At 52.9% G+C, this 13,468-nt stretch overlaps 1 protein-coding gene across 1 annotated transcript in view; it reads left to right on the top strand.

Moving 5' to 3' along the window:
• Nucleotides 1-4,250: 4,250 nt before the first annotated feature.
• The window catches only part of SPMAP2 (sperm microtubule associated protein 2), a gene marked incomplete at both ends in the record, with an annotated part of 31,710 nt that continues 22,492 nt past the window's right edge, over nt 4,251-13,468 (top strand). Inside the window, 5 exon segments of the mRNA XM_082621748.1 lie at nt 4,251-4,274; nt 6,445-6,523; nt 7,358-7,432; nt 10,288-10,437; nt 13,251-13,444. Coding sequence (XP_082477874.1) covers nt 4,251-4,274; nt 6,445-6,523; nt 7,358-7,432; nt 10,288-10,437; nt 13,251-13,444 — 522 coding nt within the window.

Genomic DNA, 13,468 nt, shown 5'->3' with positions numbered 1-13,468 from the left:
TTCTTGCCCCCTCTTCGGCCCCTGCCCAAGTCAGGTCCCACTATCCACGCCCACCATGGCACCGTCATAACCCCCACACCTCCCCACCCTAACCCCAACCGTTGCTCCCACATCCACCCCATCAGCCCTTTCCATTATCCTCCCCCCCGCCCCATTCTCCCACCGTCCCCTCCCATCCTCCTTCTCCACCATCCCTCCCCAGCCCCCGTCAGCCCCCGCCACCCCTCCCGGACCTCCGCCGTCCCCTCCGCCCCGTCTCCCAGCGCCACCCACGGCCTGTTCTCCCCGAAGTCGCCAGAGGGCGCGTGTGAGCAGCGAGCAGGGTGCGTCCCTGTTCTGCCCGCCGCCCTGGGGGGTCCCGCGTCCCTCCGGGTGAGAGCCGAGCCCTCCGCGTCCCAGGGCCCTGCACGGCCTGACCCACCCCGTCCCCTCCTGCCTTCACCTCCTCCCTCTCCCCCTCGCTCATTCCGTTCCAACCGCCACGGGCCTCCCCGCGGTCCCTCCCACCTGCCGGGCACAGGGCTGTCCCAGGCCCCACCCCCCCACCCCCCGCAAGCCCCCGGCCAGGTGAGCTCTCGCCCCGGGTCTCCACAGGGCCCTCACCGCAGAAAGGCCTTCCCTGGCCTTCCATCTAAGATGTACGCCCCCATCTTCCGCCCCTCTTTATTTTCTCCCTAGCCCCCCAGGAGGGCCAGGCTGTCCCCATGCCATCTGTCCAGGCCTGTTGGGCACAGGTGCCCAACAAGTATCTGCTGAACTCACGACCCGGCGAGTGACCACCCAGATGCCACGATGTTGCACTTTTTGGAGAAGTCAGCGAGCAGGGGGCGGGGCCAGGCCTCCTCCCACCTTCGGAGACCGCAGCAGACCCCGCCCCCCACCCCTGTGGCTGACTGGGATGCGCTGTTTTTTACTGCCTGGTCGGCTGCCTCGAGTGCTTTAATTGCACAATAATAAGGGCGGGCCATGGGCGAGGAAACCTAAAATTACACCGGCACGTGCAGCCCATCTGTGGGGGCCGCCCGGCCCTCGTGGTCCTTCACGCGTCCGCCCTTGCCGCCGCCGCCGCCGCCGCCGGGGAAGACTTCCCAGATCCTTGATCCAGGAGCCTGTCGCGGGGCGGGCTCCCTGTGGGCGGGGGCAGTCGCTGTTCCAGGCGGGGACAAACCTCAGAGGGGCAGCCTGGCCCTCCGGGGGCGCTAGGGAGAAAATAAAGAAGTGGGGGGAGAAGAGGGACCTGTTAGATGGATGGCCAGGGAAGGCCTTTCTGCGGTGAGGGCCCTGTGGAGACACGGGACGAGGGCGCATCTGGCGGGGGGGTTGGGGGGGCCCTGGGACAGCCGGGTGCCCGGCTCAGCGGGGAGGGACCGCGGAGAGGCCTGGGCTGCTTGGAGCAGAGGGAGCTAGGGGGAGGGGCCGGAGGTGAGGGCAGAAGGGTGGGTCAGGCCGTGCAGGGGGCCGGCGGCCCTGTGGAGCCACAGCCCCAGGACAGGGGTTCTCCTCCGGCCTCCCGCTGCCCCCTCACTCCACTCCGATGGCCTCCGCACGCCAGCATCCCCGCCCTTCGCTGAGTCTTTACCTGGCTGTGCCCTGGCCAGGCACCGCCGTCCCCACCACAAAACCGCCCCCTCAGCTCCGTCAGACTTTGTTCAAGCATCCCTTCCTGGTGGGGCTTCCTGATACCGCCTTACTGAACCAGCCCCCCATGCCACCTCACACCCCTACTGGCTTTCTCCCCTCCTAGCACTTTGTACATACAGGTATGCACAGAGTAGGTGCCCAGTGTATGCTGAAGGTGTATATGGATGAATACCTGACATCCAGGCCCGTGGCCAGCTCTTCCTGGAAGTGTCTGGATACAGATCCAGTGCCCCCAAGGGGGTGAGGGACCCCCGGCACCGCTTTCCTGCCCAAGATGCCCTCTGGGCTCATCTCTTGGGCTGCCTTGCCAGATGACCACACACTGGGGGCTCAAATAACAGAAACTCACTCTCACATTCTGGAGGTCACATGTCCAAGATCAAGGTGTCAGCCGGGCTGGTTCCTTCCTGGTGCTCTGGGTTCTGTTCCAGGCTCTCTCCCAGATTCTGGTGGTGCTGGCATTCTTGGGGTTCCTTGGCTTGTGGACACATCATCCCAATCCCACCTCTGTCCTCCACGACCTTCTTCTCTGGGTGTCTGTGTCCACATTTCCATCTTTTTTTTTTTTTTCCTGGCCACGTCTCTCAGCTTGTGGGAGCTGAGTTCCCTGACCAGGGATTGAACCCAGGCACCCTGCATTGGGAGCATGGAGTCTTAGCTACTGGACCACCAGAGAAGTCCCCATCAAACTCCCTATTTTTAAAATATTCTTTTTCATATTCTTTTCTATTATGGTTTATCACAGGATATTGAATATAATTCCCTGTGCTATACAGGAGGACCTTGTTTATCCATCCTATATATAATAGTTTGCATCTGCTAATCCCAAACTCCCAGTCCTTCTCTCTCCCACATTCCCTCCCCCTTGGCAACCACATGTCTGTTCTTTATGTCTGTGAATCTATTTCTGTTTCATAGATAAGTTCATTTGTGTCACATTTTAAATTCCACATACAAGTGATATCATATGGTATTTGTCTTTCTCTTTCTGACTTACTTCACTTAGTATGATAATCTCTAGGTCCATCCATGTTGCTGCAAATGGCATTATTTTGTTCCTTTTCACGACTGAGTAATATTCCATTGTGTATATATACCACATCTTCTTTATCCATTCCTCTGTCGATGGACATTTAAGTTGTTTCCAGGGTTTGGCTATTGTAAATAGTGCTGATGTGAACATTGGGCTGCATGGATCTATTTGAAATTTGGTTTTCTCTGGATGTATGCCCAGGAGTGGGATTACAGGATCATACAGTAACTCTATTTTTAGTTTTTTGAGGACGCTCCATACTGTTCTTCATAGTGGCTGCACCAGTTTACATTCCCACCAGCGGTGTAGGAGGGTTCCCTTTTCTTCACACCCTCTCCAGCATTTGTTATTTGTAGACTTTTTTTTTTTTTTTTGAAAGGCAGACTGCCACATGCAGTGCTTCATTTGCATGTGTCTGGAGTCTTGGAAACTTGACTACCTTACATTCTCCTACAAATGGACCTTGAGAGCTTGTTTGGAGGTTCTAGCAGGGGAGCGCAGGTACTTGTATACCCTTGACCGAAGAACTGTCCTCCTCTATCGGGGAAGGTCATCCTCTTCCACCAGGCTCACAGCTTCCAGAGAGACACACATGGAGCGGAAGGGGATACCCGCCTAGCTGGCCACATTGGCCTCACATCCTTTGTAGACTTTTTAATGACGGCCATTCTGACCGGTGTGAGGTGGTACCCCATTGTGGTTTTGATTTGCATTTCTCTAATAATTAGCCATATGGAGCATCTTTTCATGTGCCTATTGGCCATCTGTATGTCTTCTTTAGAGAAATGTCTATTTAGGTCTTCTGCCCATTTTTCGATTGGGTTGTTTGGTTTTTTGTTATTGAATTGTATGAGCTGTTTGTATATTTTGGAAATTAAGCCTTTGTCTGTCGCATCATTTGCAAATATTTACTCCCAGTCCATAGGTTGTCTTTTCATTTTGTTTATGGTTAAACTCCCTGTTTTCAAATTAGGTCCCATTCACAGGAGCTGGGAGTTGGGACTTGAACCTGTCGGTTTGGGTGACACAATTCAACCACAACCCTTCTGGTCCTTGGCTGCCGGTTAAATCGGATTCTGAGCCCACTTAGACCTGAAGAGTCAAGTCTCTGGGGGTCCAGAATGCTGCATTTTGGATACTGTTTTCATAACATTTAATTTTGATATAATTTCAAACTTACAGAAAATTTCAAGATTAGGGCCAGAAACTCCTATAGACTCTGCCCAGATTCACCAATTGGTTCCATTTTGCCCCATTTCATTTGTCACATTCTGTGTCCGTAACTATCTGTACCTGTGTCTACATCTATTATCTATATACATATATAGATATTTATACGCATTTTTCTGAACCTCTTAAGACTACGTTAGAAGTGTGATCCCCCTTCACCCATAAACACATCACTGTATATTTTCTAAAACCCAGGATTCTCTTTTATAACCCGGTGCAGTTCTCAAGATGGGGAAATTTCACATCGATACAATACTCATATCCAGCCCACTGTCCATATTCAAATGTCACCAGCTGCTCCAATGATGCCGCACTGGGGAGGGTCTTGGTACCCGAGCAGGTTGCCATGGCAGCTGATGCTGGCAACCAGGTCAGCAGGTGACAGCTCAGAGGAGCCTGGGCTGGACCTCCTAGGGAGCCAGCCTTGGGGGAGAGGGAAAGGGGAGAGCATCCCCTTCCCCAAGCTTGGAGATGGTACTGGCCCCGGGGTCAGAGTTTATAGAGCCTTGGGGACCACACAGAGCGAGGTTCCTCTTGGTCCTCTCAGATCACTGGGCGGTGTTAGGACTTGAACATGTCTTTTTGGGGAGACACAATTCAGTAGGACAAGGAGAGCCTAAGTTCCTGGGGGCATGGGCTTTAGAGGTTAGGCATTGCTGGGCAAGGCAGTGGGCGGGCGTTCACACTGGGCATCTCCGAGCTGTTGCTGGCCCTTCAGGTCCCCCGCTATTGCCCCGCGCACACGATGTCCCCCCCTCGTGCCAGTCCCTCATGCTCCCGGGGCAGACACTGCCTGCCAGACTTGCTTCCTTGTGGAGGAGCCTGGCTACTGTTTGGTGCCCACTCCCCACCCTGCCTGAGTGCTGGCATGAATCCTGGTGCCCCACCCCTTTGCTGGGGATTGGCCTGTGTGTGGATGTGTGACCCCCTTCTGGCCAATGAGATGTGAGGGAGGTGGGGAGAGGGCAGCTTGTGGAGCCACCACATTCTTCAGTTTGTGACCCCCCCCAGCGACATGGACTGACCCCTCCTGCTGCCCTCTCTCCGGTTCTCTCTCTTCTGCCTCCTTCTTTCACTTAGAAGGGCCCTTTTGATTACTCTGGGCCCACGAAGACAATCCAGGATAACCTCCCCACTTCAAAGCCAGCTGATTAGAAGCTTAATTCCATCTGCAACCTTGATTCCCCCTTGTCGTGCAACATGACATAGTCACAGGCTCTGGGGACTTGGACGTGGACATTTTTGGGGGGTGTTATTCTGCTGACCACAGAAAGTTTCCTTGCTCCTAAGAGGGAGGCCCGGGAAAATGGTCCCTTTCTGCCTGTGGCCACTGCAGCTTCATGATGAGATGTCTGGAGCAGCCGCAGCCCTGGTGCCATCTGATGATGAATACAATGCAAAAGGAGGCAGAGCCAAGGGAACCACAGAGCAGCAGAGACGGGAGGCTATGAGGAGGGAGTCCTGCTGGGAGGAGTCCAGGAGCCTCTTTTTGGAGGAGAGAACAGGTTGCCTCATTGCTCAAGCCCATCTAAGTGTGTGTCTCAAAAAGACTACATTTCCCAGCTGCCCTTGCAGCCAGGTGTGGCCATGTGACTAAGTTCCACCAATGAGATGTGAGTGGAGGGTGGGGAGAGGAGTAGGAAAGAGGGAAGAGATGGAGGGGTTTGAGGGGGTCCTGGGGGCTGTCACTTGGGTGTGGCCTGTTGTGAAAGTTCGTCAAGCTGCACACTTAGGAGAGATGCTCTTCAACACTAAAAAGTAGAAAAAGTACCAAGAGGGAGGGGCACAGCCTCGTCTCGAGCTGGGCATGGACTGTGCACACCCAGCTGTCTGTGGGAAGAAACAATCTTCTATTTTAATAAGCCAGCACCTTCTGGGGCGTGCCTGCACCTGTGAAACCAGACTCCAAATATTGTCTGCTGAGGCCTGGCTTTCTCCCTGCCGATGCCAGCACCCTTTCCAGATGCTCAGGAAGCATGCATCTCACCCTGTCACCAGCTGCTGTGCAAGGGATCTGTGGGCCCTGGTTTGAGCTCTCTGCCTAGACCCTCAGCCAAACCTCCTTTCTGGGGTCTTCCACTGTGGGAGAAAAATAGACTCTCCTCATCAGGGCCAGAGAAGTCAAGGCCAAGAGCAGTATCCTTTTCAGGAAGGACGAAGCTTCTTAAATATGAGTGGAGGACGTTTGCTATTTGAGGCAACAGCAGATGGCAAGCATCCCATCCTCCTGTCCTGCCACATGGACATACCACACCGGGCCTCACCTACACGTCAGTCATTTTCTCTCGGGGGTGGTCCTGCCCCCAGGGGAGGCTGGGCCGTGTCTAGGGACATCTGTGGTCGTCATGACTGGGGGTGGTGGTGTGCTCCTGGCATCGAGGGGGTGGGGGCCAGAGATGCTGTTCAACACCGACAGAGCCCAGGATGGTCCCACAGAGGATGATCCAATGTCCACAGTGCTGAGGGGAGACGCTATTATGTGTGAATAAAACACGCAGCAGATGGGGAGGCCCCACACCACCTCCTTGGGCTCTTCTCAGATGACGGTCACCGTCTGGGCCACCCTCAGACCCCCCAGCCTCGCCGGGTCCCCCTGTCATCTTCACTGCCTGAGTGCGGGTAGGTGGGCCGGGCTGCCTTTCCCAGGAACCCCAGGATGGACTCTTGCCTAGCTTATGGACCTTCCAACTCAGGAGGAACTAATTTAGTCTTAGTGGAGGGGGGCATGCAGGGAGCTTTGCTGGTCTTATGATTTTCCCTCCCTGCATCTCCATAGGAACTGGAGCGTGCTTTGAAATCCAGAGACAGAGGGTTTGGGACCCTGAAGCCTCATTTCTGCTTCCTCTGGCTCATCCTTTGCCCGAGGTGATGGACATTGCACGGTCGAACCACCCAGAGGTGGGAAGGGCAGTGGGTCCCTTGGCTTCTGTAACAAAACTGTGCGAGGCAAACAGCCCCCCTCCCTGGGGTGTTGCCTTCAGAACCAGCACCTATGACTCAGCGTCGCCTGGGCTGGGTCGGGCTGGGCTGGGCCCGAGCCACATGCCTGGGCCTGGCCGGCTGCCTGCCTCGTCGTGGTCCTCATCTCATCCTCCAGCAGCCTCACCAGACACGTTTCCACGGCGATGGCAAAGGAAACACACCAGGAAGGGCTGTCCCTTCTACCTCATTCTGTTTGTCAGAGCTCGTCCTGGGCTGGAGAATTGTATTCTGCTTTAGAGAAAGACCCCAAAGTCATGTGACAGAGGGCATGGGGACAGGGAAGGGTGAAGAACTGGGGCCTTTGTGCCATCCATCTCCCGCGGTCATAAAGTTTTGTAAAAGATGCCACGGTGGTAGATGAATTTAATTATTACAGCAAAATGCAATCTTGCCACATGCAAAAGTGTTGAGGGTTTTAATGTAGCTCAGATTTTCCTTCAGCTTCTCCCTCTCCCTTTCTCCTTGCTTTAGACGGCGTCACCCTGCGGCTCCAGCTCCCACCAGGCGGCCCCTGCTCCAGCCCTTTCAACACCACTCCCGGTGGTCGTACTTCTGGATGCAGCTAATCTCTGAGTTGTCTGCTCACCCCATTTCACTTCTCAGATCTATGGGAATGGATTCTCCCCTGCATCTTCCTGAGGGAACCAACATTGCCCACACCTTGGCTTTAGCCCAGTGAGACCCGAGTCAGACTTCTGACCCCAGACCTGTATAAGAATAAATGTGTCTGGTTTGAAACCACTACATTTGGGGTGATTTTTTACAGCAGCCCAGGAGGCTCATACAATGCCACCAACTGCCAGGCTCTGTGGGGACACCGGGCCCCAGCGGGGACCCATCACTCCCCTCACGCAGCTCAAATCTCCAAACCCAGCAAAGGAACTGCTGCCAGGAGGCCCACGTCTGGGGAGAGATGTTGCCACTGAGCAGGAGGAATGTCTGGAGAGGGGAACGCACAGCCTTTGACTTCTGAATCCCTGTCACCATTTTGGCCATGTTCACCTGTACTCTTATGGCCTGACGTATTTCTTCAAATCAGAACATCGACCCATTTCTTTTAACTGAATACATGTGAGCAAAAAGAGGTGTATTGTCTCTGTAAATGGAAAACCAATACAGCTTGCCATAAAGAAATGAAAACATTAAAAAAAAAGAAAGAGAAAGAAAAGAAAAGAAAGAAGGCGTAAAAACTAGTGGGTGAAATTTGATGAGGGAAAACAGAGGTTTTGCCTGGTATCAAAGTAGCTCCCTCAAGATGACTTATTAATTTCAAGGGGAACACCTTTACTTGAATGCGGAGAAGCCCGGAGTGATGCCCTGAGTCAGAGGATGGAGGTCACGTCACCAGCAACGGGACACCTGTGCTCTGGACACCACCCTCCCAGGAGGGCACAGCACTCCATCTGCAGGATTCCTGCCAGCACATACAACCTCTCATTGATCATGAGACAATAGGAAAGAAGCCCAGGATGAAGGATGTCCTATAAAATAACTGACCAGAACTCCTCAAAATCATTCGGGTCATGAAAGACAGAGTGAAGCGTTGTTAGATTAGAGGAGACAAAGGAGACAAACATCCTGCTGCACTGGGACTGGCTCCCGGGCCAGGAAAAAAAAAAAAGCTGTAAAGGACATTACTGGGACAACGTGTGAAATCTGAACAAGAATTCTTGATTAGATAAGGTATTGTATCAGTGCTACTTTTTTCTGATTTTGACAATCATGCTGAGGTAACAGAAGGGAATATCCTTGTTCTTAGAAACACACTGGGGTATTTAGGGGTAAAGGGGTGTGCTGCCTGCAGCTTGTCCTCAAACGTTCAGGAGAGAGTGCAGACAGAAGATGAAGCTACCTGCAAAATGTCACAGCTGGCAGGTCTGGGTGAAGGTCCCTGGGAATTTTCAGGAAACCTTGCAACTTTTCTAGGAAGTTTGCAATTATTTCAAAACAACTACAGAACAACCAGAAACGAGGTGTGCAAACAAACACCAATGAGAACAAAATGAGGTTATTAAATTCTAGCTTTCACGACCTGCCCTGGGCTTGGGCCTGCTGTCCCTTGGTTAAAAGGGATGAACAAAACTGGGGGAGGTTAAACTTTTGCTGAGACTTTCTTCTTGAGATTCCCAGAAGGACTGTAGAAGAGAGAGGGGAGTAATGTCTCAGCCCCTTATTTGATGTTATTTATCGTGGGACTGTATCCCACTTAAAGGCACCGTGAAGACACCAATCCGTGTGTCCTTGCTTTGGGAAACATCCTTGTAGAAGGTGGGAGCCATGGAAAGCTGCTGAGTGAGGGAAGAGTTGTGGCTGATGTCCAGGGAGAATAATTTAGACTCAGGAAGGCCCCGTGCATCCTTGATCTTTGGTCAAGGGCATTTCCCATCACCACTGAAGTTTGCAAATGCAGCCCCAGCTGGAGCTTAGCACTGTATGCTGTGGGTACGAGTCCTGTGCAATCTTGGGCAATGACTGCCTCTCTGAGCCTGTTTCCTCCTGGGTGAAAGCGAAACGGGGATGATGATGATAAAATCCACCTCGCAGGAGGGACTGTGTGTGTTTGCGGGGGGCGCGGGGGCGGGGGGTGCTGGCGGGGCTTTAAGGAGATGCTGCGCGAAGACCTTGGTCCAGTATTAACGCCCCGGCGGAGGGACCAACATGCCGTTGAGAGCAGCGGCATCTTGTGTCCACTACTGGTACTGCAGCCTCTTCCCTGTGCCTGCGGAGCTCTGTTCCAGGTGCCGGGAGTCCAGGCACCTTCCCGCTGCAGCAGAGCCCGTATTCTAATGGGCTAACAAGACAACAGATAGGTTAAAAATGCAATACGTGAGGTCGTGATAAAAGCTATGCAACAGCAACAAAATTCCCGTAGATTTAGGTAGGAAAACAAGGAAGCTCTACTTCAGATGGGTGGTCAGGGAAGGCTTCTTGGAGGAGGTGAAATTTAAGGTGCCTCTTAGAGAACTCATTCACATGAAAATCAAGGGAAGGGTAAGTGCACAGGTTGGTGTAATAGGGAAGAAACCTTGTATTCTATTACAAGCTAGTCCCTACGGGGATGTTTTCTATCAGCTTAAATTAAACACAATGGCCCATCTCTGGGAGCCCTGCCTCCCAGGTAATGAGCATGAAACTAAAACACCTCTGTTCAGCTCCCAGGAAACCTCCTGACCAGGCCCACCCGAGAGCGCTGCAGGAGGAAGACATTCACACCTCCCCTCCGGGCTGATGGGAACCAGGAAGTGCTTGGCTTTAGTCCCGCCCCTTTCAGTATGGAAGAAGCCTGCACGCTATCTCAGGGAAGATGGTTCTTTGGGATGCAAGTCCACTGTCTTCTCCAGATCAAGTCGCTATTCCTTGTCCCAGGGACTCGATTTATTAGCTTGTCGTGCGGGGAGCAGCAGAAGCTTGGACTCGGCAACAGGGCAGCAAGGAGGCAGCTCCCCAGAAGGGTGATGGAGTAGGGCCGGGGCAGTGGACGGCGGGGACCCTGCAGACCCACCTGGGCCACTTGGACAAACTCACGCAGGACTCAGGAAGGGATGCGGAAGGTGGGTTTCAGTGATACGTTGTTGCATAGCAGACAGCCCCAGGTTAGCGACCTAAAACCGCAGTGTGTTACTTGCCGGAGTCTGCATCCTGGGCTGGTCCCAGTGGGACAACTGCCTGGTCCACACAGTGTCTGTCGGGGCTGGAGTCCCCTCACTGTTGGGGTCTAGCTGGGCACAGATTCAGACCTTGGTGTGGCTGCTTGGGCTTCCTCCAAGCGTGGGGGATGCAGAGTGGTCAGCCTTCCTCCCTGGTGACCCCTGCAGTGGGCAGAAGCAGAAGCTGCAGGCCCAGGACCTCACATCTGCCCCATTCTGCTGGCCAGAGCGTCCCCACCCAGATTCAAGGGGGTTTGACTCCACTGCTCCACGGGGGAGCTGCCGGATGGCACTGCCCGCTCTGGAGACAAGCTGCCCGCCGCACTGAGAGAGAGCCCGAGTGTCGGGCAGCAACCCTGGGTTCCGGCCCATATTCTGCCTCTGGACGCCCAGTTTCCTTAGTTTGAAACGAATGGATGTATTTCGTGCTTCGCAACATCAGGGGTGACTTTCTCTGTGGGCCCTGCTGAATTTGGAATTGTTTAAAAAGAAATTGGGTGGAGGTAAATTGTGAGACAGGTGAGTGGTGACCCAGCTGCTCATGTCTCTCCTCCTTCGCCTTTTCTCATGTGACCCTCTCTTTCTCTTTATTGGGGGAGATTTCAAGCAACTGCTGGTTTTTTTAATTTTATTTTATTGAAGTATAGTTGATTTACAACGTTGTGTTAGTTTCTGCTGTACAGCAAAGTGACTCAGCTATACACATATATTCTTTTTCATATCCTTCTCCATTATGGTTTATCAAAAGATATTGGACATGGTTCCCTGTGCTCTACAGTAGGACCTTGTTGTTTTTCCAGCCTATATATAATAGCTTACATCTGCTAATTCCAAACTACCAATTCATCCCTCCCCCACCCCCTCCCCCTTGGCAACCGCAAGTCTGTTCTCTACGTCTGTGAGTCTGTTTCTGTTTCGTAGACAAGTTCCTTTGTGTATATGTGACCATCTCTTATTCCATCTATTCATCCATCCATCCTGCCATCCACTCATTCATACTGTAAAGAACACCCACGAATAAGAGCGTCATCAGTAACTTCCCCATCTACAATCCCCACAGGCAACAGTGTCCTGAATCCTTTACACCGTCGCTGTTCTCTCCCTCTTAAGAGCCCATCACGTGCACATGTGCGCACGTGGACGTGCTCTTTCCCCTCGGCTTTGCTCCTTAGCTGTGTCTGTGCTGCTCTGTGGCCATGGCTCATTCATGGTCCCTACTGTACAGGACCCAGCTTCTCAGGTCACCGGTCTCCCATCCGCTCGCCTGTGAGTGGAGTCCTGGGCTGTTTTCCACTCTTTCCCACTACGAACGGGGCTGGTCTGAGCAGCCTTGCTCGGGTCTCCTGATGGATGTGCTGGGATCAATCCAGGAGTGAAATTGCTGAGCGTTAGGGCAGACCAGTGTTCAACCTGATGAGATGATGCCAAGTTGGTTTCCAAAGCTGGACCAAGTCACTCATTGATCCATATCCTCTCCAACAATTGAATGGCTGGCCTTTAACATTTCTGCCAGTTGAATGGATGTGAAATGTGATCTTACTAGCCTCTGCCTTCACTTCCCTGACACCAGGCACCTGCTCCTTTCTTTAAAAAAAATTAATTAATTAATTTTTGGCTGCATTGGGTCTTTGTTGCTGCACGCGGGCTTTCTCTAGTTGCGCAAGCGGCAGCTACTCTTCGTTGCAGTGTGCGGGCTTCTCATTGCGGTGGCTTCTCTTGTTTTGGAGCACGGGCTCTAGGCGCGTGGGCTTCAGTAGCTGTGGCTCACGGGCTCTAGAGCGCAGGCTCAGTAGTTGTGGCACACAGGCTTAGTTGCTCCGCGGCATGTGGGATCTTCCTGGACCAGGCCTTGAACCCATGTCTCCTGCATTGGCAGGTGGACCCCCAACCATTGCACCACCAGGGAAGTCCCTGTTGTATTTTTTCGATTCCACCTACAAGTGTTATCATACGGTATTTGTCTTTCTTTGTCTGACTTACTTCACTTAGCATAATACCCTCCACGTCCATCCACGTTGTTGAAAATGGCAAGATTTCATTTTTTTTAAATGACTGAGTAGCATTTCATAGTATATATATACGACATCTTCTTTATCCATTTGTATGTTGATGGACACTTAGGTTGCTTCCATGTCTTGGCTATTGTAAATAGTGCTGCTATGAACATTGGGGTGCATGTATCTTTTTTTTTCTCTTTTTCAACATTATATTGTGCACAATTTCAAACACATACAAAAGTAAAAGGAAACCATATTGCGTTGTAAACATCAATCTTGTTTCCTCTGTACTTGTAGCCTTCTCTTACCCATGTATCCTCCACTGCTATTGAAGCACATTCTAGGCTTTCTCTTGACGAGATCTTTCATTGGATCCAGTGATAACTTAAAGAAACTGTTATTCATTGAGCACGTACTGTGTGCCAGGTGCTTTGCACCTGTGGCCTCATGCACACCTGAAGACTCTGGGGGAGGGGCTGGGGCTCAGAGCAGCAGTGGGAGAAAGGGGGTTGGTTGTGATCCAGGTAAAGGCCGGGCCCTGGGAGGGCCAACCCTCCCCGCTTCATGAGGGGCTGGGCTTCTCGCCTGTTCTTCCTGGGCTGAGCTCTGAGAAGCCTGTGTCCATCCCATCAGAGGCTTGGGGAGCAAGAAGGGAGAGGGTGAGTTGGGGGCTTGCTCCCCGCCCCCTGCCCCGACACCCTGCTCGGCCCTCCCTTGCAGACTTGGGCCTCTTCTGCACCAAGACGCTGGTGGAGGCGAGTGGTGAGGACACGGTGGAGGTGCAGCAGCCCTCAGACAAGAAATGGGACCCGACGGGCACGCGACAGATCTGGCCCTGCAAGGGCTCCCGTTCCCACAACACCATTGCCAAGTACACGCAGGACCAGGCCTCATCCTTCCATGAGTCCCTGCCGGTGAGAGGCGCGCACGGGCAGAGG

This window comes from Mesoplodon mirus, assembly GCF_964341445.2.
Source record: "Mesoplodon mirus genome assembly, chromosome: 5".
Lineage (NCBI taxonomy): Eukaryota > Metazoa > Chordata > Mammalia > Artiodactyla > Ziphiidae > Mesoplodon > Mesoplodon mirus.
The sequence above is the reverse complement of the archived record's forward strand: the minus strand, read 5'-3'. Positions and strand labels throughout refer to the sequence as shown.